General features: G+C 44.9%; 1 protein-coding gene across 10 annotated transcripts in view; it reads right to left on the reverse strand.

Annotated features, from left to right (window-relative positions):
• The window catches only part of ZNF12 (zinc finger protein 12), a 70,607-nt gene that overhangs the window by 14,023 nt on the left and 28,955 nt on the right, over positions 1–27,629 (reverse strand). For 4 of the 10 annotated variants that reach the window (XM_068523982.1, XM_068523981.1, XM_068523987.1 and 1 more), the window contains exons 3-6: positions 21,259–21,323; positions 14,151–14,277; positions 13,787–13,882; positions 5,166–10,906 (exon numbers count right to left, since the gene is read on the reverse strand). In XM_068523982.1, coding sequence (XP_068380083.1) covers positions 9,057–10,906; positions 13,787–13,882; positions 14,151–14,277; positions 21,259–21,273 — 2,088 coding nt within the window. In that variant the 5' untranslated portion in view covers positions 21,274–21,323 and the 3' untranslated portion in view covers positions 5,166–9,056. Of the gene's footprint in view, positions 1–5,165; positions 10,907–13,786; positions 13,883–14,150; positions 14,278–21,258; positions 21,324–21,982; positions 22,075–22,328; positions 22,754–22,828; positions 22,910–27,629 lie in introns of those variants that run through there. The other 6 variants (XM_068523989.1, XM_068523990.1, XM_068523984.1 and 3 more) reach the window with 5 other exon arrangements.

Here is a 27,629-nt window from a genome sequence, read left to right on the forward strand (position 1 = left end):
TTTTTTATTATTATTATTTATTATTAATTGTTTTTGCCTGTGTTGGGTCTTTGTTGTGGCAGGTGGGCTCTTCGCTGCGGTGCCTGGGCTTCTCTCTAGCTGTGGTGCTCGGGCTCAGTAGTTGTGGCATGCAGGCTTAGTTGCCCCATGGCATGTGGGATCTTAGTTCCCCGACCAGGGTTAGAACCTGTGTCCCCTGCATTGGAAGGCGGATTCTTAACCACTGGACCACCAGGGAAGCCCCCCGTTGGTTGCATCTTGTGACTCAGAGCTAGTCGTCTGAAGATGGGGAGCAAAGAGATGGAAGAAAGTGGGCAGTGATGACCCAGAGTGGTGACCTTACCAGCTCTGAAGCTGCTCTGTATTGGGAAGACCTGAGGTCATGTGTAAGCCTGTTGGAGTTGAGATTTTTCTGTCACTTGGGGCTGTAAGGCATGCTAACATTGCAGAGGTATGCAATGCAGAGGTATGCATTTTTAAAAATTAGTCATTCACAAGTGTTAGATATAGGAATTTGGGGGCAAGAATAATTTCTTTTGAGAAAATGATTCAGCCGCTGCTTTCTGCTTTGTAAATTTCCATGTAACGAAGAAATAATGTTATTTCTTGTTCGAGAGATATAGAGTGCAGGAGATTTCCTCTTGGCACCTAGTTACATATTAAGTATTCTTTCTCTTTATATGAAACAACCTTTTAAAAATTAAATGAATTTTTCATTGATCTTTAACCACTTTTCTTGACAAGATGTGGCTTGATGTAAGGGTCTGATTTTTATTTTTCTAATGAATTGCTAGTTGTCCTTACACCATTTAACTAATCTTTTTTGTCGCTGATTTGAAATACGATCTTTATTGTGGCTTAAATTTTCATGTGTAGTGGCTTTGCTTCCTGTCTGCTCAGCACCGTTCCCTACATCCTTCCAGAAAGAAGCTGAGACCCCAGAGCTGGCACATTTCCCGGTGGGCCAGTCACAGCACCATCTTCCTGGCCCAGTTTGGTTGTTCCCAGGATGGACACTTAATCTGAGAGGCCAGGGAGAGCCAATGGGAGTTCTCACAGGGGTTTGCAATAGCAGATGATTGTAGACCAGTGGTTGGTCTGTTTTGACCTTGGGAGCTGCAGGCAGCTTGGTTACATTGTCTTATTTGCCTTCTCTGTCCTGACTCACAGGTTGTAAGTACTCTGGTTCTTTCCAGGTTTGTGTTTTATTTATATAGCTAATATTTTACACTTGTGCTAATTAAAGTGGTATTTTAATTGCTCTTGCTTTGTAACACTTCTCCAAGTCCCTCTTCATTTCTATTTTTCAAGACTTTCTTGGCTTTTCCCACATTAGTTCTTAGAGGCGACCTTTAGAACGGATTTACCAGGCTCCTCTCCGGAGCTTTTTGGGATTCTGATTGAATTTAAATTTAGTCTCAAGTAGCTGCCTACTGAGTGGCACTCCGAATCCCACTGGCTGGACCACTTCCCCCCAACCAGAGGCAGGGCTCAGAGACAGTTTCTGTTGGTCTTTCTCCTGTGAGTGGGCCATACTTTGTTTCTTTGCATGTTTTGCTGAAAACTAGACATTTTAAATATGATAACATGGGAACTCTGGAAATCAGATTCTCCCCCTGCCCCAGGGATTTTTTGTTGTGGGTTCTTGTCGTTTGCTTCCTTATTGACTTTTCTAAACTATTTTTATAAGTCTATATTCTTTGTCATGTGTGGCCACTTAACTCTTTTTAGTTTTTATTTTATACTGGAGTATAGTTGATTTACAATGTAATGTTAGCTTCTGTTGTACAGCAAAGTGATTCATAAAGATTCATGAAGAATATATGTATTATTTTTCATATTCTTTTCCATTGTGATTTATTACAAGTTATTGAATATAGTTCCCTGTGCTATACAATAGGTCCTTGTTAGTTATCTATCTTATATATAATAGTGTGTATACGTTAATCCCAAACTCTTAATTTATCCCTCCCCCCTGCCTTTCCCCTTTGGTAACCATAAGTTTGTTTTTGAAGTCTGTGAATCTGTTTGTTTTGTAAATAAGCTCATTTGTATCATTTTTTTTAGATTCCACATATAAGTGATATCATTTATTTGTCTTTGTCTGACTGACTTCACTTAGTATGATAATCTCTAGGTCCATCCATGTCGCTGCAAATAGTGTTATTTCATTCTTTATGTCTGGGTAATATTCCACTGTATATATGTACCACATTTTCTTTATCCATTCCTCTGTTGATGGGCATTTTGGTTGCTTCCATGCCTTGGCTATTGTAAATAGTGCTGCTATGAACATTGGGGTGCATGTATCTTTTCGACTTATGGTTTTCTCTGGATATATGCCCAGGAGTGAGATTGCTGGATCATACAGTAGTTCTATTTTCAGTTTTTTAAGGAACCTCTATACTGTTCTCCATAGTGGCTGCACCAATTTACATTCTCACCAACAGTGCAGGAGGGTTCTCTTTTCTCCACACCCTCTCCAGCATTTATTGTTTATAGACTTTTTGGTAATGGCCATTCCGACCAGTGTGAGGTGATAACCTCATTGTAGTTTTGATTTGCATTTCTCTAATAATTAGCGATGCTGAGCATCTTTTCATGTGCTTTTTGGCCATCTGTATGTCTTCTTTGGAGCAATGTCTATTTAGATCTTCTGCCCATTTTTTGATTGGGTTATTTTGATACTGAGCTGCATGAGCTGTTTGTATATTTTGGAGACTAATTCCTTGTCAGTGGCTTTGTTTACAAATATTTTTTTCCCCATCTGTGGGTTGACTTTTTGTTGTTTATGATTTCCTTTTTGTGCAAAAGCTTTTAAGTTTAATTAGGTCCCATTTGGTTTTTTGTTTTTTATTTTTGTTTTTCTAGGAGGTGGATCCAAAAAGATATTGCTGCGATTTATGTCGAAGAGTGTTCTGCCTATGTTTTCCCTCTAAGAGTTCTATAATGTCTGGTCTTACTTACACTTAGGTCTTTAATCCATTTTGAGTTTATTTTAGTGTATGGTATTAGAAAATGTTCTGATTTCATTCTTTTCCATGTAGTTGTCCAGTTATCCCAGCACCACTTATTGAAGAGGTTGTCTTCTCGTATATTCTTGCCTCCTTTGTTGTAAATTAGGTGACCATAGGTGCGTAGGTTTATTTCTGGGCTTTCTATCCTGTTCCATTGATCTATATTTCTGTTTTTGTGTCAGTACCATACTGTCTTGATTACTGTAGCTTTGTCAGGGCACCTGATTCCTCCAGCTCCGTTTTTCTTTCTCAGGATTACTTTGGATATTCGGGGTCTTTTGTGTTTCTGTGCAAACATAAAAAATTTTTGTTCTAGTTCTGTAAAAAATGCCATTGGTAACTTGATAGGGATTGCATTGAATCTGTATATTGTGTGGCCACTTAATTCTGTTCCATTAGCTTCCAGAGGTCAGCTGTGTTTTGTCAGTTTCTGTAAACACCTGGAGCCAAAAAAAGGGGGGGACATTCCCCCAGTTTTGCAGGCTGGCTCTGTGTTGGGCACTCCTTCAGCGCTTAGCCAGGCTGGTTCCACTCTGCCTTAGCCTTCACTTCCAGCTTACATGGAGCTTGCAGGCCAGTGCAGGTGAGAGCATAGGGACTTTTCAGGTCTTTTCTGAGCTGTGTCCCACCTGGCACACATGACGTGCACTAGGAAGCTTTTCAAAAGCCCGTATTGCAACACAGAACTCCATTTTCCAACTTGTCCCTTCCCAGGCTTCTCAATACGTCTGCTGCTCACTTTGACTGTCATCCTGCCCCAGGTTGCTGCCCGCCCCACCCCCAGGACTTATGCCTTTAAATGCCTTCCGCACCAGCCCTCTGGGAAGACTGCTTTGAGTCAAGGAAACAACAAAGGGAAGCCCTGTTACTTACAGACAGCAGCCCACAGGTGAGGCCCACAAGCACAGCCCTGTGGGGTAAATTCTCATTCTTGCCCTGCCCCCAGCAACCTGTGCCTGGGACTCAGACTGCCGTCCATCGGGCTGCTGACCTGAAATGTGGGGGACGGTGGGTGGGCAGCTTTCTCACTGCAAAGTGTTGCCCTTATCAAGCTTCCTTGGTGGTTCTAAGTCCTGGACTAGATTTTAGAGTTTTGCCAACGTTGCCAGCTCATTAATTGTTCATGTTGGGGGCAGGGGGGGGACAGATTTCTCTACTCTGCCATTTTTGGTGAAATCACTTCCCGTCAGTTTTCGAGCACTTCCTGATTGCTAGTACAAATGACTGTTCTACACTTAATTTTCCTAATCAGCATTGGAATAAGCTTTTACTCTTAAGCGCTCTGGTTCCATTTAGTGGAGAATAATTACAAACCAAGATTTGGGTGAACATTTTTCTTTTTTTTTGCCGGCGGGGGGGTGTGCACACATTTTTCTGAAGGTAAAATACTGCACATTTTATTAGGAATTTAATACTATTACACTGTGCTAGTATTTATTAGGATTCTATTGATTCCATGAATAATCTTGTTCGGATGTTGAAAAGATTTTGAGTGGGCTGCCTTTTACTTTCTAAGACTCACTCTTGTATTTCATCATTAGTGCACCACTAAGTTTTGGAGGAAGGCATAGGTTGCATTTTAGAAGACATGACTGCAGTTCATTTTTTTGTTGGCTAATTCTGTGTCAGTGTCAGATTGGCTGCCAAGCAAAGTGGCTGAACCAAGAGAGAAGATTGAAATCTCAGGTACAATTCCAAACAGGGGGTCCAGGGAGGTAGGGGACCCTCCCCATCCCATTCCATGGTGTTATCCAGAGAAAAGTTTCCCTTTAATGTATTACTTTTCCATCCCCTAAGCAGGAGTCGGCAAAATAATATGGATCATAGGCCAAATTAAGCCCACTGCCTCTTTTTTGTACAGCATAAACCAAGAATGGTTTTTATATGTTCAAGTAGTTTTTTAAAAAATCAAAAGAATAATAAGTTCTATCAGTCACAGCCCAAGCAAGGGAAGGAGGAAAGGCAGTGAAGAACCAACTCTTAAGAATGTGACTCAGATGACGACGACAGATTTCCGTAATGGGCTCCAACATAATCACCTGGCCACACCTACCTGAAAGGTAAGTTGAGAAGTCAAATCTCCAGTGATGTGCCAGTTGAAACTGAAGGGGGAATCTCTTTCATAAACAAAGCAGGGTAACACTGTAGTACAGTCAGCAGCCCAGTTTATTACACTGAGTTCTAGGAAGTGATGCAGACACTCACATGTAGAACACTCTTTCATTGTAAGGACGTTTACAAGTACAAAGTGACCAACAGGTGGAGCAGCTGTGCCATTTTCCTGAAAGTTGGCTTGGGTAGAAGTTGCCAGAAAAGGCACAGGAGGCATCATTTAGGTACCTAATCTATAAAATTCTGGCTAAAACTGAACAGAATAAAACATTATTGGGGATTTTAATTAGGGGCCTTTAATTTTCCTGTGTGCATGTTTTCATATTTCTGGAGGAGTCCTGAGCACAGTGTTAACTGTACTACTCAGTTAAAAACATACTTATTATCAGCATTGGTTTCTGTGTGGACCCCACTGTTTCTTCATGCCAAACCCCAATTCCATCCCTTCCCCCACAGGTACTCACACTGACCTTAAGCACATACTACTGTAGCCTCTATGACGGTGTGTGTGTAACTTTAATTGATGTAAACGTTTTTTAGTTGCATGAAATCTCATTCCATCCATTTTTTTTCATTCATATGTAAAAGTGTTAATCAGCTGTGCTACAACAGAGCACACTGCTAACTGCTGGACACCACCCCACTGCTTGATCCACATTTTACTCACCTTTTCTAATGACAGTCACCTAGGATATCTCAAAAGTCCTGCTGTGGTGAAATTCCCTGTATATACATCCTCCTGTGTATAGAATTTCTCTGGGATCTATAAACAGATTGGGGTACTACTGCATGATAAAGCACACATATTATTGAATTTAAAAGGTATTTCCAGGTTAGTTTCCCAGATGCCTGTATCATTTTACATACTTCCACAGTATACAAACATACCAATACATCCTTACCAATATCTATCCATACAACCTTCTTTGGGGCACTAGAGTGGACAGCCCAGCCAAGCACATTGAGGTGGAATAAAGAGAGGGTGACTCTCTGTGGCCTCAGAAGAGGGCCCTGGTGTTAGGAATGGTCTTCATTTTGACCTGTTTGAGAGGCCACAGAAGCAACAAATGAACCACCATTTCACTAACACTAGGATAACTGAAAAAACAAACAAAAAAAACTGGGGGAATCTCACCTCTATGTGCCAGGAGGGGTCAACCTCCTGCTCAGCCCTTGGAAACCCCCTGGGAGTTCCAAATCTGCTCATACTCCACAGTATGAGGTCACTGTGTATAAAGAGCAAGTACTCCTGCTCTGCCCCAATTCCACATTGTGACTTTGCTGCTGGGTGGGGAAACAGAACCATCCCTGTGGTGCCTCCTTTCATGAACTTTTAGGCCTTGCCGGGAATAGTTAAAAACTTTTCAAATATTGCATTTCATCAAATCTAAGACAACCCATTATTTTAAGTACCTCTAAGGAAGAAAAAAAAATCGATGCCAGTTGAATCAGAACATGCTATAGATTCTAATTTCAGAGATGTAATAATATGAAAACACTGACATCTCTGAAACAATCACGACTACATTACTGAAGAGGCAGTTGAGGACCACTTACATGTACAGGACCCTTTCATGTCAGGCACTCCGTAAGAGAAAAAGAATGTGGTAAGCCATTTAAACTTTTCAAATATTTTACTTAAAATGCATACTGTGTATTTAAGCTACTTCCCACTAGTGTAGGAAACCTCTGTAAATATCATTTCAACAAATATACTATGAATATATAGTTGCTACACAAAACTATTATACACTCTACCAGAATTTTAATTCCTGTTATGTAGCAGACTCAAGATCATCTAGACAAATATGGTGGAAAAGTGATAAGCAACAAAAACAGGTGCCTTGAGTGACTGATAGAAATACATGAGAAACATGGCATTTCATCTCCGTGGTAAGGGGTGAATTACTCAAATAATACAGGCTATCATCAGGCTAATCACTGGACAACAAAAGTAGGTCCTTACCTCACACCATATATTGTCAACAACATGGTAGCAATGATCCATGAATAACAAATTAACCTAAACAAAATTTATGTCATGCATTATCAAAAGAAAGATATACCTGACGTCGTATCAGGTTCCAGAGGTTCTTAGGTCAGTAACATAACAATTCAGGAAAACATACACATTTAATGGTTTCAGGTTTTCTAATATTCAAACTATTTACACCAAAATTTACAGAAAATAAGATAATTTCTATATCAGCACCTCAAAATAAATGATTTGCCTAAAGTCCACTTCTCAATTGCGTAACTCCTACAAACTCTGTATCTGTAGTTATCCCTAAAAGCAACCTAAACCAATCAGCTTAAAAATAAATTTAGTCTTTCAGAAAAGAAACAGTCCAGAGGTGGAATGGCTACATGGCTGGCTGGTTCAGTGGCTCAAGAGCATTGTCCAGGTCCCAGGTTCTTCCAATCTTTCTGCACTGCCATGTGCAAATTATTATCATAATTCATTGTTGAAAGACGGAGCCAGGCATCACATCCAGACAAGGAAAAGTTCAACAAGGTTCCATGTCACCCAGCATGATTCCTTGAAGCTTTGAAGAAAACTTTTCCAGAAATAACCTGTCAGATGTTTCCTTTATTTGTCTAGAATTGGGTTCTCGGACCACTCTAAACCAGTTGCTGGCCATGAGAAAGGGATTATCATTATTGGCTGAAACTAATCAGGATTTATTCTGTTCTGTCAGGAGGAATGGATACCCAAACTTGGCCAGCCAACAATAAGAAGCGAGTGAGTAGGGTGGTCACCCAACAATGCCAGCTACAAACCCGTATGAACCCACTCTTAATCCATTCAGGAAGGAGCAAAGCACGGTGTTTAAAAACACCATCTTATCAAATAAAATTACAGTTAATTCCTAGGTTACACATTATGTGTGCTCTGCACACTTACACTTACGTAGGCATCTAAATAAAAAACAGTAGGTGAAAAAAATTAGATTAAAATGAAACTGTTTTAGGTATATCTTAAAAACTGTACTGAGTGCAATGAGTCCTATGTTCCTCACTACAGACTTCTGGCATTAACAATTTTAAATTATCTATGCCATTTTCTATTTTTTGCATAGATTTCTATCTCTTGCTAACTCAGATACAGTTGAAAACATTATTAAAAACGCTGGCTCCCTTATGGAAGACTTAGTTCATTAACAATGATAAAATGCATTTATAAATGCCAGGGAAGATTACAAAAAGAAACATACTTCATATCTTTCAAATATTAGTTCAGTAACAATGCATATTAAGATACTAACATAGTCATGCTACTTAAAATGGGTCATTACCATATGCCTTAGAAATTATTCTAATAAGGATACGATGTCTTTTCAAACATGATTCAAACTGAACATACAATTCCTGTAATGCAGCATCTTAAAAAGCAAACAGACCAAAACGCCCTCAAAAGCATTAGTCCTACATCCTCAGGACCCACTCATATATGAGCTTAATGTTGCCATGTTGCTGTCTTGATTAGCTACCTGACAACTTTACAGCTTCTCTTTACATAAGGAGCATGTTTATTCACAACAACCATCTTCTGTGGCTTTTTTACAAAAAGCTTTATATTTTATCAGAAACATAACTTTCAGTATTCATAATTTCCAACAGAATATGTTCTCCACATTCCTTAAGTTGAGAGATTTTCCCTTGGTCTGAATTCCCTGATATGTGAAACAGTTTGAATCCATGGTGAAACTATGCACAATTTAAGTATCAATAAATTTTTACTCCTGTCAACCGATCATGGGGCCTAGTTACAGTTGTGGTTTCCGTCCTGCGAACTTCCAGATTCCAAGTCTGACTAATGCTCGAAGGCTTGTCCACACTCATCTGTGTGAACTCTCTGTCTTAGGACGGTAGGAAGTTTCTGATTCATTATATTGAGGGTTCTGTGACATTAAATGAGGTGTGACTTCAGAGAAGCCTTCCCACGTCAAGTACATTCATATTCCCTCTCCTGTGAATTCTCTGATGGCTATTGAAGGCTGATTTGTGGTAGAATTTTTTCCCACATTCGTTACATTCATAGGGCTTCTCTCCTGAATGAGTTCTATAATGTACTGTAAGGTATGACATCCGAGAGAAGGCTTTCCCACATTCGTTACATTCAAAAGGTTTCTCTCCTGAATGAATTCGATGATGGATAGTGAGATATGACATCTGAGAGAAGAACTTCCCACATTCATAACACTCATAGGCTTTCTCTCCTGTGTGTGTTCTCTGATGTCTATTAAGGGCTGAATTCTGGCAGAAGGTTTTCCCACATTCATTACATTCATAGGGCTTCTCTCCTGAATGAATTCTATGATGTATAGTGAGGTATGACATCTGAGAGAAGAACTTCCCACATATGTAACATTCATAGGGCTTCTCTCCTTTATGTATTCTCCGATGTCTACAAAGGGCTGAATTCTGGTAGAAGGTCTTCCCACATTCGTTACATTCATAGGGTTTCACTCCTGAGTGAGTTCTATGATGTATAGTGAGGTATGACAACTGGGAGAATAACTTTCCACATTCATTACATTCATAGGGCTTCTCTCCTGTGTGGACTCTCTGATGTCTCATGAGGGCTGAGTTCAGGTAGAAGGTTTTCCCACATTCGTTACATTCATAGGGCTTCTCTCCTGAATGAGTTCTGTAATGTACAGTGAGATATGACAACCTAGAGAAGAATTTCCCACATTCATTGCATTCGTAGGGTTTCTCTCCTGTGTGTGTCCTCTGGTGTGTAGTCAGAGTAGACTTGCGGCAGAAGCATTTCCCACACTCGTTGCACTTATAGAGTTTCACGCCTGTGTGAATTTTCTGATGGTCATTAAGTGCTGACTTCTGGGAGAAGGTTTTTCCACAGTCATGACAAACATAGGGTCTCTCTCCTGAATGTGTTCTCTGGTGTTGTGTGAGATGTGTCTTCTGGCAAAAGGATTTTCCACAATAACTACATTCATAGGGCTTCTCTCCTGAGTGAGTTCTCTGATGTTGAACGAGGTGTAACTTCTGGTAGAAGGTTTTCCCACATTCAGTACATTCATAGGGCTTCTCCCCTGTGTGTGTTCGCTGATGTACAGTGAGGGTTCCCTTCTGGCAGAAGGATTTCCCACATTGGTTACATTCATAAGGTTTCTCTCCAGTATGAGTCCTCTGGTGTATAATAAATTTTGACTTTTTACAGAAGGATTTCCCACATGCATTGCATTCATAGGGCTTCACTTCCATATGAGCTCTCTGGTGCACACTGAGGTTTGACATTTGGAGAAAGGCTATTTCAGATTCGTTCCACTTGTAGGGCTTCTCCTCCATATGATTAACAAACACTGTACCCTTTTGAAAGGCTTTCTGATATTCTATATATTCAAAGGGTTTCTCTAAAATATGAATGTTCTGAAAAATACCTTCATTTAGAGCATAAGCCTCCCTATTTTGATTAAATTCATAAGGTTTATCTCCTGGATGAGTTTTTTCAAGCTTAACATGGAGAAGTGATTTCCCACATGCACTACATTCATCAGGCTTCATTCTTGCATAGCTTCCATCACTACTAATATATTCTGAAGTAGATTTTAAACTCTTTCCACATGAGTCACATTTACAGGATATTTTTCTTGAAGGAACAGGGTTTGTTTCCACATTAAAAGTCTTACCAAAAACATCACCTCTCTCTTCAATCAGGGTTTTGTTGTTGACAGATTCAGTTTGCCTTGAATGTTTGTCTTCATTTTCCTGGGCTCCCTCTATCAGATCATGGACTTCCCAGTCTTCTTCTAAAAAGAGGCAAAATTAACCAATTCTTATACATCTTCCTATATAAGATATGAAATGTGACTTGTATACAAGCCATTTCTTTGTGGCACAGGTGCTAGCTTCATGGACAGGTGAAAACAATTCCAAGTGTACTTTTTTCCCTTATTCTTTTGGTTTGGAATAAGCATGCACATGCACACACACAACCTCCACAATCTCCAGTGGTGAGGAAAGCTGACAAAAGCACAAGCACCAGGCTTCCCTGATGGCGCAGTGGTTAAGAATCTGCCTGCCAGTGCAGGGGACATGGGAAGATCCCACATGCCACAGAGCAACTAAGCCCATGTGCCACAACTACTGAGCCTGCGCTCTAGAGCCTGCGTGCCACAACTACTGAAGCTCGCATACCTAGAGCCCATGCTCTGCAACGAGAAGCCACCGCAATGAGAAGCCTGCACACTGCAACGAAGAGTAGCCTCTGCTCGCCACAACTAGAGAAAGCCCATGCACAGCAACGAAGACCCAATGCAGCCAAAAATAAATAAAAATTAAAAATAAATTTATGTAATAAAACACACAAGCACCTTTGATCTTTGCTACTTTTAAGATTTTGTTCAAAACTGGGTATAGAAAGTAAAATACAAACGTAGAGCAATGATGAGAAGACAAAGGATGCTGGGTGAATGACCAACTCTTTGATGTGAAAGGACTCACAGCAAACAGGTAAACTGTTGGGGCGACAATGAGTTTAGCCGCTGGACAAGGACAAGGAGGAATCAGTCTGAGGAGGTGGATCAGCGCTTTACACCATGGCACTTCACATCAAGTGGAGAGACAGATCACAGGCTAAGGCACTGTCACCTACACCGAGATGTCTGGTACCAGCAATGCCCCAGCTTACGTTCAACCACAGGTCTCTGCTCCTATTGTTTTACTAAGTTTGCCGGACTTCCAGCCTTGATCCACTCAAACCCTATATTTTAGGGTGTGTCATGCTTAAAAAAAAAAAAACTATTCAAGTCCTTTCTCAAGTTAATTAGCTCCATTTCCCCTTAAAGTTGAAAATAATTACTCTCCATACATTTTTGATTCAGCCTTGCATTGGAACATTAACATTCCATGTGCAATGCTGAGTTTTAAACTACCCATGCATCTCTGTTCTCTTTTCTTAACCATAACGTCTTAGAAAGTATGGCTCTATTTCCTATTTCCTTTGAACCCCTCAATAGAAATCATAGTTGTTCTTAATCATATGGACATCTTTCGACTACCAGCAGAATATATGGGATGTCACCTAGACATGCATATTTAGAAATAAATGCCTATAGCTGAATCACTTTGCTGTACACCTGAAACTAACACAACACTATAAATTGACTATACTTCAATTAAAAAAATGAAAATAATAAAATAAAATAAAAAGAAATACCTGCCTATAAATTATTTCTGACTGAATGGACAAGAAGGTTCTTTCACCTACCTGGCTCCTCAGATAATCAAAGAAATAAACATGTACTATATGTTACATACTATGATGAGGGGAGAGAACATGGCCTTTTCTTTATTGGATTATGGGGGGCGTGGTGTGCAGAAGCTCAAGCAAAAAATACATAATCAAATAACAGATTCCTTGATCAGACCTAGCTTTTTTTTTAAGGCATCACCATGAGGTGGAGTCAAAGTCAAGAGAAAGAAAACATTGGAGTGATGATTAGAGCTGGAAGGAAAAACTTCAAGGAGGGGTTGAATATTTGAGTTCAGACTTAAAGAATGTGTAATCTGGACAAATAACCCACACCCCAATGAAACAGAAGACATTTAGAAGTGTGGACCAAAGGGAATTTATCCAGAGTTTCGGGAAAAAATAGAAAATTAAAATTTCCAGGTTAACACAGGGCCAATATTGGGTAATTCTTAAAGGAGGAGGAATTTAAATTCCTTTTAGGAATCAACAGGAAATCGCTGTAGGCTTACCCTATGAGACTAGTGATAAGACAGATTAGAAAGGCAGATGAACACATCTTGCAAATCCAGTCAGAATGAAGGAGCGCCCACTGCTCCCACGGGAAACACTGAACCAGAGGTCAGGGTGGACAATGCAGCATTAAACAGACAAAAACCCTCAAGACTTGAGACAGGAGGAGCCCTTTGAAGAAGTCGGGAAACAAACCACCGAAGGGCGAAGCAGATCCTTCAGAGACATTTCTGGAGGGGGCGGGGGTGGGAGGATAAATGATCCACGACTCATTTCTGTACCTCCTACTCACTCTGCACCTACTCCGACACGACAGCATTCAAGGCCCTCACCACAGAACAATAAATAGGAGACAAGATGAAAATGGGCATTTGGAAGAGGGAGACACCAAACTCCAGCAGCACTCGTCTCAGGAATGACCAGCACCCGTGCTCAGGACAGCAAAGGTGAACTGAGTTTACTGGTTTATGCACAGGACGGGGGTTGGACCTCTGACCTCAAGGAAAGAGAACTGAAACTGCAGACAGACACAAGTCTGAGGCATTTCATGGGAAAGAAGAAAAAAGGAAAGTAATAAGAATATGGAAAGTCACAAGTTATTCTCTAGTAACAGATTATGAATGCCTGAAAGCAAAAAGAATCTACGATAAGAGGTTACTGAATATGCTGTAAGAACAAGGGATCTGATCTGAGGTTTAAGAGGAAGAAGGAAGCGAGTGGGTTTGGTTCTGGGTAGAAGCAAGCGTGGAGAAGCTCTACCAACATAAGCTTTTGTGGGGAAGGAGGAAGTCTTTGGGAGCGAGATTTGCGTAGCTAAAGCACACAAGCAACTCTCCTTAGTCACTTCTAAGGCTTGGCACCATTAAAAAATTCCAGGGAAAAACACTTCCGAGTTACCGACCTCCTCACTGCCTCACTCACACACCTGGGTAACTCTGAAGTAGGAATTCTCCTCCCACTATCCATGGCTCTTCTCCTTTCTCCAACTTGGTGATAACTTCCGGTTTGATAATGTGACACCCTGTTAACAGAAATGAGAGAGAACTTGAGCCTGGCTGCTGGGCTTCCAGATCTGTTGTCTAAGCAAAGGGCTGCCTTTCGAGCTACACAACAGAAGTGGCCATCTGTGCTGTACCAAAATCAGAACCTACTTGGAGGCAGAGAACAAATGCCCTCCTGCCTGGTGCCCCAGATTACTCACATTTGTCCCATTAAATTCAAAGTTAAAGTCAGTAAGTTAGAGGGAAATCCTGTTTATCTCAGCAATTCAGAAAGCAGGCTCTCCTCACCCAAAGAAACGAGGTGGCTGTAGTTCTCCAGCATCACATCCCTGTAGGTTGTCTTCTGCTCAGGGTCCAGCTGCTGCCACTCATCCTGGGTGAAGTCCACAGCCACGTCCTTGAATGACACTGGCCCCTGTAATGGCACCGTGATGGGAACTGGGTGACGTGGAGAAGACTTAGGGGGACAAGAGCTTACCCAGCTCACCAAGAAAGTTAACACTGTATACCTCTTTTATGTTATGGATCTCGTGGGAGGAAAATAAATACAATACACTGCCATGAGTTCGTTCAGTGTACAGCAAAGAAAGAAAATATTGTCTTATACTGTGAGCAAGGAACAATCCTGGCTGTTGGGGACCTACAACAGCAGACAATGCCCCTGCCCCCGAGGAGCACAGGCCTGAGGGCGTGCGTGCCAACCCGGGATGCACTGTGCCCCTTCGTTTTGCTTCCAGACTGTTAACAGCGTGGTCCTCCTCTTACCTCCCCAGCCACTCCTTCTCAGTCTCGTTTGCTGGCTCCTCCTCTCCCCTGAGTCATCCTCAAGTTAGAGTGGCCTGGGGCTCAGTTATTTTTTCTTTTACCTTTTGCTTTGATGGTGATCCCATCTGGCCTCATGGCTTTAATTACCATCTACATGTCAACATTTCCCAAATTTATATCACCAGCCCAGGCTTCTCTCCTAAACTCCAGACACATGTGTCCCGTTCCTGCCCTAAGCTTCTCCTACAGCTCACAGAAGGAGCCGAGCTGCAGTATTCGCCACACTTACCAAAGAAACAAGCAAGCCAGGCAACACATCCTAGTTCCGTATTTACTATGAGGATAAGCCTGGAGCGGTCTGACCCTGATCTGCTACACGAGCTGTCGGGGACAGCTTGGTTCAGCTGCCCCTAATTCCAAGCTGGGGACTTGGAATCCCTTCTTCCCACCAACACCTTCCAGGGGAGGAGCACACTCCTGACAAGGGACAGAGAGCTCACAAAAGAACCAGAAATTGCTACACCCAGATGTTTTAGCGTGGATCTTTTGAATAAATTCACAAACACTCACACCAGTAATTAAAAACCGTTTCCTTCTGTACCATCACCTCTGAAATAAAGATAATAATGGTACCTATCACATAATGATACAGATCAGTATCAAATGGGTTCATCCATGGAAAGCACTTAACATAGTTCTTTGGACATAACATGCTTCTCAATGATACCTACTATTATTGTTGATAATCTAAAGTGTATCTCATTACTCTTTAAAGGAGGACACATATGAAGAAGAAAACAGAGAAGTAAATTTAAATAACTAAATGTAAGGTGGCTGTTAAGTTTACGCAATTGCCAAGAAAGGAATACAACACAGGACAAGCATGTTAAAAACAAAAAAGTTCAGGTGATTTCAAAAGAACGTGGAGGGAGGAACGGTGTGGAAGAGGTTAAGGAAAAGACCACACCAAGCTCAGGAGCCGTTTAAGATGGCAACAAACTCCTGACATTGACAGAAAATCAAAGTTCTATACGTGGAACAATCGAAGAGGCAGGATGGGTCCTGTTAGCAAGGTCCCCTAAGATGCCAGGTCACCTGACCCCCAGCTCCAGATGCACAGATGTCCGGGACCCAGGCTTTGCTGGCCTGGGAAGGCTGAGGGTGCCCAGCTGCTGACGGGACACACGGGGCGGGGGAAGAGGTGGCTGCCGCCCAAGGCAGACGAGTGTCTGTGCAGAACTGCCTCGGCTCAGCCTCGAGAAGTCTGTCTCAGAAAGCGACAGCAAGTCCTCCAGAAGCTCTGCCCAAATTCAACTCAGGCGTCACCAGTCACACCTGTGGCTGCCCGGATGAAGACATGGGGCCCACACGTTCACACACTGAAAGTTATTACCAAATGCAAGAGAGTGAGGGATCAGACCATGAAAAGTCTAATTTTAATGCATAAGTAGAATCACGCACACCTTATTCTACTTTCCGGTTTTGCATTTGTAATTTCACAAAATGTGTGATTTGTGGGGCTTTTTTAATCGCTTGTAGTTTTGCCTGATGAGAAAAACACAGCAAAATAAGAAAACATAGTTTTCACTTGTAATGGGCATAAAAATACGTGCACCGTTGCTGCTTGAAAACAGCATTATTGTGAATGTTCCAAATGATTTTCTATTTGGTGATGGGTTAAGTGGCTTGCCCACGTTCACTTTTATGTAAAGGGAAGATTAGAAAATTGCACTCTTCTTATATTTTAAACTTTAAGAAAATGGATTTCAGGAAACCTGGATAACAAATTAAGAAAGCAATGAGAACTGCAAATATTTAGGGGTTTTAGGTTCGTTTCAAAACACAAGGGAACAACCCATGATGTATATGTCTTAAAACACCACTTGGTGGGCTTCCCTGGTGGCGCAGTGGTTGAGAATCCACCTGCCAATGCAGGGCACACGGGTTCGAGCCCTGGTCTGGGAAGATCCCACATGCCGCGGAGCAACTAGGCCCGTGAGCCACAACTACTGAGCCTGTGCGCCTGGAGCCTGTGCTCCGCAACAAGAGAGGCCGCGATAGCGAGAGGCCCGCGCACCGCGATGAAGAGTGGCCCCCACTTGCCGCAACTAGAGAAAGCCCTCGCACAGAAACAAAGACCCAACACAGCCATAAATAAATAAATAAATAAATAAATAAATGAAATTAAAAAAAAAAAAAAAAAAAAAACTTGGTACAGTAAGATTCCACAGACAGCGTTGTAATCACAGAACTCAGCACTGGTTACACATTTCCCACAAGCCACGTTCTCAGCATGAGGTTAACAGGGTCGGCTCACTCCCCTGCTTGGGGGCAGAGAGGACCGGTCTCCTTTCCTTTCTGAGATTCCTTTCATGAGTGGCTAGAAAGCTTAAGCACTGGAATTCCATTAGAGAAGAGGAGTATTCCTCAGAGGATTGTAAAGGACAAAAACCCAAGAGGACTTTAACAGCAGCGTCCATGTGTCAGAGACCTCCCACGCATGGCTGGGGCCCAAATGACACAGAACAGCGGGGGCCCAAGGGCCGCAGTCCTAGGACGCCGCTCCCCAACCAAGAGAGTCCTCTCGCTCATCAGGGAAAAAGAAAGCTGTTCTCAGACACACACAGCCTCCAGAGACAGCAAGTGAGGACCCCACCTGCCTGGCCTGTCCCAGGAGAGTGGCTGATGCAGTGCCAGAACCAGAAAGGGGAACTAAGAACCAACAGAAAGGGAACCACTAGACTGACGCATTCCTCCCACATCCCCCGCCTCCCCCCGCAAAGAAGCTGCACTCCAGTACTGACCACGGAGGGTGCTGTTCAACTAGGAATCTTACCCACACAAACGTGCTGATTTTGAGAAACTTTTAAAATGCATAGTATTCAACCTCTCAAAGTAAAAAAAAGTAATGAATTATATAGTAATGCTGGAAAATACAGGAAAAAGACAATAAAACTTGGAAAACAATGTTTACTAACATGACCCCAACTGGAAAAATTTAGAAACATTTAAGACGACTCTGTAAGTCAATACGACAAGGAAAACAAAACAGAACAGAACGAAACAAAACAAAACAAGACAGTATTGGGGCAGGAAGACGGGCAGAGAACAAGGACAGGCCCTTCATATAAAAACAGAAATACACCGGTCTGAGAACACCATAGACTGAAGGATTCCAACTACGTGACATTCTGGAAAGGGCAAAAATAGACAGACAGTATAACAAGACCAGCAGTTGTCGGGGGCTTGGGGGCATTGGGAGGGATGAACAGGTGGCCCCCAGGGATGTTTCGGGCACTGAAATGGTTCTGGGTGGCACTACAGGGGTGGCTGCAGGTCATCACACTTCTCCAAACCTGAACAGTAGGACACAGAGAGTGAGCCTTAATATAAACTACAGACTCCAGGGGAGAATTAGGTGTCAGTGCTGATCCATCACTGAGATGACGCGCCACACAAGCGCGAGATGTTATCAAGGGAGGGAACCCAGAGGGATGGGGATAGGAAACTGCTGTCTGCTCGATTCTCCTGTAACCCTAAAACTGCTCTAAAATCTGTCTATCAGTTAAAAAGAAGAAACAGCTTCTAAGCACGTGAAAACGCTATCAACCTCATTCGCGATTAAGGAAAATCCCCAAGGGAACGTCCATACTGTTTACCGGGGCCTAGGACCAGCGGGAACATGCCGCGGCCTCGCCCCTTCCTGTCGGGCATCGCGCTGGAGCCCAGAGTCCCCCTGACTTGACCCACCGCACCCCACCCCGCGTTTCATGCCGTCCACAGTCTCTACACATGACATCTTTTGATCAGGTGACTCACTGTCCCAATTACAAGGTTTCACTTTCTCCACAGGATGAAAGCAAAGCCAGCACACAGGGGAGGCTCTTCAGTCAACCTCAGGGTCCGCCTGCATTCACGTCCCGCTGGTCCTGACAGGAGGCCCACATCCTAAGGAAGGCGGTCCTTACCAGCACCTCAGGAGCCTCATCCAGCCCACCTCACGCTGCTCTGAGAGCCTCGCCAACCTCTGCAGCTACCCAAGTCCTGGTCACTTGAGGGCCGTCACCCTTCCCCGAATCACTGAGCCACGTGCTCTGACAATGCATTTAAAACCAGGCTCTCGGACTTCCCTGGTGGCGCAGTGATTAAGAATCCGCCTGCCAATGGTGGGCACACGGGTTCGAACCCTGGTCCGGGAAGATCCCACATGCTGCGGAGCAACTAAGCCCGTGAGCCACAACTACTGAAGCCCGCATGCCTAGAAGTTGTGTTCCACAATAAGAGGAGCCACCGGAATGAGAAGCCTGCGAACCGCCACGAACAGTAGCCCCCGCTCGCTGCAACTAGAGAAAAAAGCCCGCGTGCAGCAACAGAGACCCAACACAGCCAAAAATGAATAAATAAATGAATAAAAATTAAAATAAATAAATAAATAAATAAATATAACCAGGCTCTGCTTTGTCAGCACTCTGGAGTTCCCTACGCATCGACGGGCAGGATTCTCGTCCTCTCCTATAATTACGTCTCTGAAGTGCCTTCCCTGAGGAGAAGAGAAGCTCCTGGAAGCAGAGAATTACTTCTTAAGATCACATGCAGAACCTGAAGACATTGGATGTTTACGTCTAAGAAAAGAGACACAACACTAGATGGTGTGAAGGGTCGCCAAAGCCAAGAGCCAGGCAAGCAGGACACTTCCTCTGGGGAGCCTTCCATCAGCAGAGCAGAAAATGTCCATGGGGTCCCAGAGCGCTGCCCTCTCCTTCAACCCCCAACCTCACCCTCACCCTCAGCTGAGCAGCTGCTTCCCTGAGAACAGAGAAGCCATCGGAGGGCTTCTCCACCTGCACCCCAGCTCTGCCACCCCCTCCCCACGCCAGGACCCCAGGCCGCAGCTCTCCCCGCTCCCACACGCGTCTACTGGATCATTCCCGCTGTTGTTTCTCCCGTTACAACACAGCACAACACGACACAACACCCGCCCCGGACCTCAGCTCCTACTCCAGCTACTGTCCAATTTCTCTTTTCCCCGTCACAGCAAAACGTCTTGAAAAAGCTAGGAACACAACAAACCCCGTTCTCCCACTCCTCTCTCCTAAGCCTCTCCGAGCAGGATCTCACCCCACACACCCATCCAAACGCATCAGCAGCGAGTTACGACCTCCCCCCAGTGCTGGGCTCGAGGGTTAATGGCTCCACAGAACGGCAACCTCGTTTGTCCAGTCACCCAGGGAACCTCTAAAGTGCTTCCCACGTGGAGACAAACTGCTGTGATTCAGATTTTAGGAGAAATACTCAGCGTGGAAAATACACTTGAGCTGGTGGAGGAAAGAGGTAGCAGCACAGAAAAAAAGGTTCTGTAACTACAGAAATGAAAAAATAAGCTATTTTAATGGTAGCAAGTATGGGATGAAGAGGAACGAATAAAAACCGTTTAGAATACGACATTAACAAGCCTAACACTACAACGTGCTAACAGAGGATGGAGAAGGACTCTACAATGAACCCATTTTTCTGGGTAGGGTGACAGGCTGGATGATGCAACGATGAGCCGGCAGGGACAAAAGGAGAAGGCAAGGGGGCGGGGGAGCTGTAAATAATCATTTTTGGATCTACTGGATCTAGTCATTTGAGGTGCCCTTTGGACAAACTCCATAGAGATGCTGGCAAGTGGCTGGACAGAGGCATCTATCTGGTCCAGGTGGGAGAACTGACAGAGCTGGAGGTGAAAAGCACCAGAGGGTGAGATCAGACAGCTTTAAGAGTCATGAACCAAGAGTAAAAAGACAACACACAAAGAGGATGGAAGAAAGAATCAGTCAGGAAGAGAGCAAGGAGAGATCTGTCACAGAAACCAACATAGGAGACTCTGCAGATGGGAAGGCGACAGTGGTCTGAAGTGAGGACTGGCAAATCTCCACTGGTTTGTATGCTGGATGACAGGTCACCTCAACCGGATCAGGGTCCGGGGAGGGGCAGAACCAAGACCGCAGGCTGCACGATAAAATTCAGATGGGAAATAAGGAATCTTTACCAGAGACATGACTACATGGTGTGTAACGCGACCCTGTTAGATTGTAAGAGACAAAGAGGGAAAGTTACTTGAAGGGTGACAAGGCAGTTCCTCCAGATGATCCTCACTGCATCCCTGGATTGAGCACTGAAAACAATGTACCTACGGGACAACAGTGTTGTACTGAACAGAAAAGTTATATGCACTGAGTGCTCCCTGGACAGCATGCTCTCGGCTTACAGGAAGCACAAGGAAGGCACCAATGTCAACACGTTAGGGGCTGTCACTCAGGAAGGCTAGCGGCCTACAGCGGGATCCTCAAGGAAACCTTTCACGCCCGAGAACAACAGTGCTTCGGCAGGACAATGTAAGTCAAGCAAGGGATGGTATTTTGCCACAAATGTCAAGAACCCGAGGCTTGTACTGTGGCTATAAGAGGATCGTGGGATCTGCGCGTAGAACTTGCCAGAAACACTTGGTACTGACCTGTTCCTCTACGCTTTGTCTAACCACATCTTTTACCTACTTCTACTTTCCCATTTTAAATTTTGAACTATTCGCCTCCCAAGCTGTTATTACAAAACAAGAGCAGCAAGGCAATACGTAAACAGCAAAACTCACCGGAGACCGATTCATTTTCCGCTGCTCTTGGAACAACGTGCAGGACTGTGACAGTGGAAGCGGACCTGGAGAAGGAAAACGCAGGTAGTGAAGCTACGAATGAAGGGGCTCAGGGTGCACGAGCACCTGTCTCGGGCTCCACAAGAGACACCTGTGGGAGACCCGCCCTTTCACCTTCAGAAGAGCCTGTTAGAATTAGGAGAGAGCAACCACCCTCAGGTCTGTAACTCCCACGTGACTGTGGTAACTGGGGCGATACTTTTTTTCAGTACCGATTGTACATTGAATCTTATTAAAATAAACTTCCGTCATTAAATATGAGATTAAAAAACGCTAAAAGTTTATCTCTCCTAAGTCTGTTAACAACTTAAGATCAGAAAATCCACAGGACACCCAGAATAAAGGGATACACTCAGGTGCGTTTCAGTCTTTCAATTATTTGGAGAAACTGAAATGCGACGCTCAAAAAACTCTTTTATTAAAACTGTCTTTAAGTGGACAGAACACCTGCCCTAGGAGTTCTGAGTCCTGTTAGCGACCCCACGTGCACACCCGGTGAGGATCTGGGACAAGTCACCTCCCTTCTCAGGACCAATCTCTTCCTTCCTCAACCGAGGAAGCAGGACAAAAGCCTTGCAGACTCATCCTGCACTAACTACACTGTGCGATTCCACGGGGCACAACCCAGGGGGGCAGCGGACGCTTAGACAACCAACGTGCTGACCAGCTTTAAGAGACACGTACGAGGTGCCCAGACGCCGACAGGAGGGGGAGGACGAGGAGGACGAGAAGGACGAGGAGGATCGTGGTTGCAGGGAGGGGTGGACGTGGCACGTCCCAGCCGAGCCTGTGGCCCCTACTCCCCCAGGACACCCGGAACTCACAAGTCCCAGGGGAGCCCCATCCGGAGCAGCCGGCCCTGCCCTCCAGCCCGACCCCTCCACCTCCGGGAAGCGGTCAAACCCTCCCGGTCGCTCTCCCGCGGGGCCCGGGGCGGGCTCACCCGAGTCCAGCTCTCCAAGGGCCGCAGGGTCTACAACAGCCTGCAGGCCCGAAGACGCACCACCTACCCCGTCGGGACTCGCTGACCGGCCCCGGGCTCCCAAGGCTCCGGGCCGGGGGCTGCTTCTCCGGCGCGCTCCTCTCCAGGGGTCCCTCTTCTCCGCCTCACAAGGCCACTGGGCCCGAGGAGCCGGCTCTGGGCCTACGGCACAAGCTCCTTCAGGCCCACGTCCCTCTCGGGACCTCGCTCTGCCGCGCGCTGCAGACGGTCGGGCACTGTGCCGCCGCCTCCCGCCCGGCCCCTCCGGCCCTGTCTGCTCCGCGGCTCGCGCTCGGGGTTCCCAGTTCCAGCCTCCCCCCGACACGCGCGAACCCTCGCCCGCACAGCCCGCTCCCGATGGCTGCGGCCGGGCCGGACGGCGTCCAGCTACGCAAGCCCCGAAATCCTGGCCCTCCAAAGGCCAAGACGTGGGAACGACGACCAGCGGTGACCTGGGCACTCAAGGGAAGCAAGGGCGACGCGGCGACGGTGCGCGTGCGCCGACACGCACAAAACGTGAAGGCGCACCTGCGCAGGAGGACGCCGGAAGTCCGCCTGCCAAAGCCCGCCCGGAGAGCGGGACAAGCACCAGGACTCTATTTCCCAGAAGTCTCCGCGCCGTCAAGTTAGTGAGCGTCTTAAATGTCTCCAGCTCATCTGGCGGTGAAGAGCTGCTGTGCTGCGAGGGTGGGCCGCCTGGACCAGGGATTCAATTGCCCATTTGTCTTCACTCCTGTTAGCGATCAAGGAAAGGTGTGGACTCAAGTGGGGGCTGTGGGATGGCCTCCAGGGTCCCTGGTCCTTTCCCTGCCCTCAGACATTTCGGGTTACATCTGAGATTCCCCCACCACCAGGAGAGGGGAAGGAGTGTGTCATGTTCGCTTAACTGAAACGCTACAACTTTCATTCAAATCCTAGAATACAATAAATGCCCAGCCATGATACAAACTAATATTACCCACGGAAGGGAAAGAAAACAGAAATTGTAGCTTTTTATTTATTTATTTTAAAATATCTTTTAAGTGCTCTAATTTTTTTAAAAAACATTATTATTTATTTATTTATTTGGCTGTGTTGGGTCTTTGTTTCTGTGCAAGGGCTTCCTCCAGTTGCGGCAAGCGGGGGCCACTCTTCATCGCAGTGTGCGGGCCTCTCACTGTCGCGGCCTCTCTTGTTGCGGAGCACAGGCTCCAGACACGCAGGCTCAGTAGTTGTGGCTCACGGGCCTAGTTGCACCACGGCACGTGGGTTCTTCCCAGACCAGGGTTCGAACCCGTGTCCCCTGCATCAGCAGGCAAATTCTCAACCACTGCGCCCCCAGGGAAGCCCCTAAGCTTTTTAGATTACACAACCAACGCATTAAAAACTATACGAAAATCAGATGGTACACAGAAACCGAAAAAAGAAAACAGATACCTGGGATCTTACCTCTTAAAGAGGATATTGTTTATGTTAGGTAAAAATATCATTTTTCAAAAATGGAATCATAAGGGTAATGATTTATCACTATTTTTGGGGTGAAATAATATAACTGTGTTCTTGGCCAACTGTTTCTTAAAAGCTGCTAGGGGAAAAGTTAAAAATAAAATCTCCAGGGACTTCCCTGGCGGTCCAGTGGTTAAGACTCCTAGGTTCCACTGCAGGGGGCACGTGTTTGACTCCTGGCTGGAGAACTAAGATTCCGCATGCTGCACAGCGCAGTCTCATTAATTAATGAAGTAATTAACTAACAAAAAAAATAAAAATAAAAATAAAATCTCCCGCCAACAGAGAAAATCCTCTCCAGAAATGTAGAAATAAAGAAAACGGTTTTACTGTTGAATAGCCATTCAACCAGACTGTGTTGTGCACCACAGGCGAACCACTAATGTTTGTGCAAATGAAATCAACCTCACCTTTTTTTTTAATAGCTCAGCAGATAAAATCTGTTGCATACATGTCCTCAAGATAAACGGGAACTTGTCTCATGTGAAAAGACTTGACAACACCATAAAAGTGGCATACATTCTTTCAGAGTACATCCTAAAATCACCTGGTCATCTCGGTGGCTGTCCATGCTAGTTCATACCCTTTATCCAAAGGAGAAAGACAACTTCTCCTATCTCTACGACAAGCAGGTAGTTACAGCTCAGAGCAAAGTGCCTAACACCTAGCCTAAACTCCCCTGGTGACAGAGAGATAAAGAAGATAGCTCTCAGGTCCTTCACAAAAACATTCCTGGGTTGTAATGCTGGCAAGAGACTGATTTAGCTTTGAAAAAGATTTAGATACTTATGAGAGGGACCGAGGAAGTATTTATATGACAAGCGTCTTGAGGAAATCCTCTACAAACGGAAATAAGAAGTGATGACTCATCCAAATGAATAAGCACGTAACCCATTCCTGATTTCCCCAGCCGAAGTGCCACATTAAATTAATCCTGCGCAAACTGTGTGCTTCTCCACAATTGCTCTTGGCAGTGGCTGCTCAGAGCCAGGAATGGTCTTTTCCGGTTCTTGCTGCTGCTGACTGTGGCCTCTGCCTGAATTCCCACCGATGAAATGCTGCTTGTGTGGGAATGACAGCGACCACGCCTCCTCTGAGCCTGAGCCTGGCAAACCTCCAGGGCGCACTTCTCGCGTTTTCCATTGTCACCAGGTAAAGACGTCAGCTACACTGAGTACCCTGGAAGCACCTTGGGTGGGCAGTGCGCCCGTCAGCCCGCCACCAGGCCTCCAGTTCTCACCTCACCCACGTGCACTGACCGGGTCTCAGCAGAAGACTGGGGTGGCCTGTGAACCCCAGCTGCTGTGCCCACCTCAACACCTCACTCTATCCCTTCAGCCCAGAGACATGCTGGGCTCCCCAGCCCCCTGCCCTGTACTTTGCCCTGGACACTCTCTGGAAGTATTTCTATTACAAGTTGTCTTGAGGAAATGCTCGAAAGAAGGGAATAAGGGGCTTCCCTGGTGGCGCAGTGGTTAAGAATCCGCCTGCCAATGCAGGGGACACGGGTCCAAGCCCTGGTCCGGGAAGATCCCACATGCTGCGGAGCAACTAAGCCCGTGCGCCACAACTACTTAGCCTGCACTCTAGAGCCCGCGAGCCACAACTGCTAAGCCCGCGTGCTACAACTACTGAAGCCCGTGCGCCTAGAGCCCATGCTCCACAACAAGAGAAGCCACCACAACGAGAAGCCTGTACACCACAACAAAGAGTAGCTCCCGCTCGCCGCAACTAGAGGAAGCCCGCGCGCAGCAACAAAGACCCAAAGCAGTCAAAAAATAAATAAATAATTTTTTTTAAAAAAAGGGGGGAATAAGTACGGAGTCATCCAAATGAACAGGGTGTCCAGCGGGGAGCTGATGTCTCTCACGACTCACCCCTCTCTCCAAAAGGCGAAAAACCGTCACTTCATACATTTCCCCCTTTTAAAGTTGTTTAAGCTAGGAGGGTAAACCTGGACCCTGTGATTTCAACTTGACCAGAAGCAGCAATGGCCACCTTTTAGTTTGGCTTCATTAAACTCTCTTCATATATATGGATATTTACAATATAAAGCTTTCTCTTCTTGTATCTGTGTCTCTATTAAATACAGATATTTTCCCTCTTTTGTCAGTTATCTATTTTTATTGATGTATAGCTGGTTTACAATGTTTCAGGTGTACAGCAAAGTGATTCGGTTACATGTATTTATGTAAGAATATAGATATTCTTTTTTCAGGTTCTTTTCCATTATGGGTTATTACAAGATATTGAACATAGTTTCCTGTGCTATACAGTAGGTCCTTATTGTTGATCTATTTTACATATACAAGTGTATGTCTGTCAATCCCTGTTCTTTATCTTTTTAACTTAATTTTTTACTCTCACATTCTGTTATACAGATACTTAACAACATATTTTGTGTTCAAATCTTTCACTTTCACTTCATACTTTTCATCTGCTTTGACACTGTACTTGAAGAAGCCTTTCCCATCCTTCATTTCCTAAGTAGTTGCCTGTGTTTTCTCCTGTTTATGTTTGGTCTCTTAACATACCAATTTTATCAAGATAACTGGCACCCATCTTCAGGATTTGTAAATCATTCTCCTCTTAAAGTCTCTCAACCATTTTTTTCAACACTAACACATCTACCACAACCGGGAAATGCAACGTTTAAGAAGAAAGCTCAAGTTTCTCATCTAACAGAAAAGGACAGGTTCTTCTTTGAAGCTCAGGGACACGTCTTAATTTAAAGGCAGGGGAGAGACTTTCCCGGTGTTCCAGTGGTAAAGAATCCGCCTTCTAATGCAGGGGACGTGGGTTCGAAGCCTGGGAACCCTGGTCCGGGAGCTAACATCCCACACGTCACGGGGCAATTAAGCCCGCGTGCCGCAACTAAGACACGACGCAGCCTAAGAGAAATAAATATTCTTTAAAAATAAAAATAAAAAAATAAATGCAGGGGAAGCAGGAAAGTGACCGTCACATGTGAATTCCTTCTTATTCAAAATAGAGGCCGTAGCAGTTTGCTTGGGCTGCGTCACAAAGTACGACAAACTGGCGGGCTTAAGCAGCACAAATGCACTGTCCGACATTTTCGCAGGTTGGAAGTCTGAGATGCAGGTGTCAGCAGGGTTGGGCCCCTCTGAGGGCTGTACGGGAGGATGTGCTCCAGGCTTCCTGGTGGAGAGGGCCGTTTCCTCAGCAGCACATGCACTATGTATGTACTAGGTAAGTGCCTGGGCTGAACTCCGACCCCAGGGCTGCTTATCCACAGCAGCACCAGGCTGCCGGAGGGGTTGTCACGGACCCGTTGGCAGGAGGATTGGAGGCTGACACAGACGTCCGCTCAGTTGTGGACCCATGGCCTGGCCACAGCCCTGCCAGAGGCTGCCTGTGTTAAATCCAGGTCACGGTTCACCTCCCTCCCGCTTATGTCATTCAATGACGCCTTGAAGACCCCCTACTGCACCAGCCTGGGTGGCACATCCCACCCAGAGATTTCCAAAGCAGAAGCAGGTCAATTGAGAAAGTTAAAATTAGGCCCTAGCTCAGTGCTGTGGAATTAGAATCTGTGAGGCAGTGTCCAGGCATCTGTGTTGTAATATTTTCTCCACGTGACTCTCATGCCGAAAGGATTGTATTGACAAAGCACTTCTGCTTCACTCTACTGATATTTCTGCACTAGAGCTACAGCCGTTGTTATATTAAACTGCACCCACAGGAGGAAAAGACAGGAGGAGAGGTGATAGTATTGCTTGTCTCCAAACACGCTGTTACTGAACCGAACTTGTGTCCACTCGCCCACACGCAGTAAAGCCAATCTACTGACACCGGGTCACGGTGAAGGAAAGTGCAGCGTTTA

The sequence above is a fragment of the Eschrichtius robustus genome, chromosome 16, assembly GCF_028021215.1.
Source record: "Eschrichtius robustus isolate mEscRob2 chromosome 16, mEscRob2.pri, whole genome shotgun sequence".
NCBI classification, from domain to species: Eukaryota; Metazoa; Chordata; class Mammalia; order Artiodactyla; family Eschrichtiidae; genus Eschrichtius; species Eschrichtius robustus.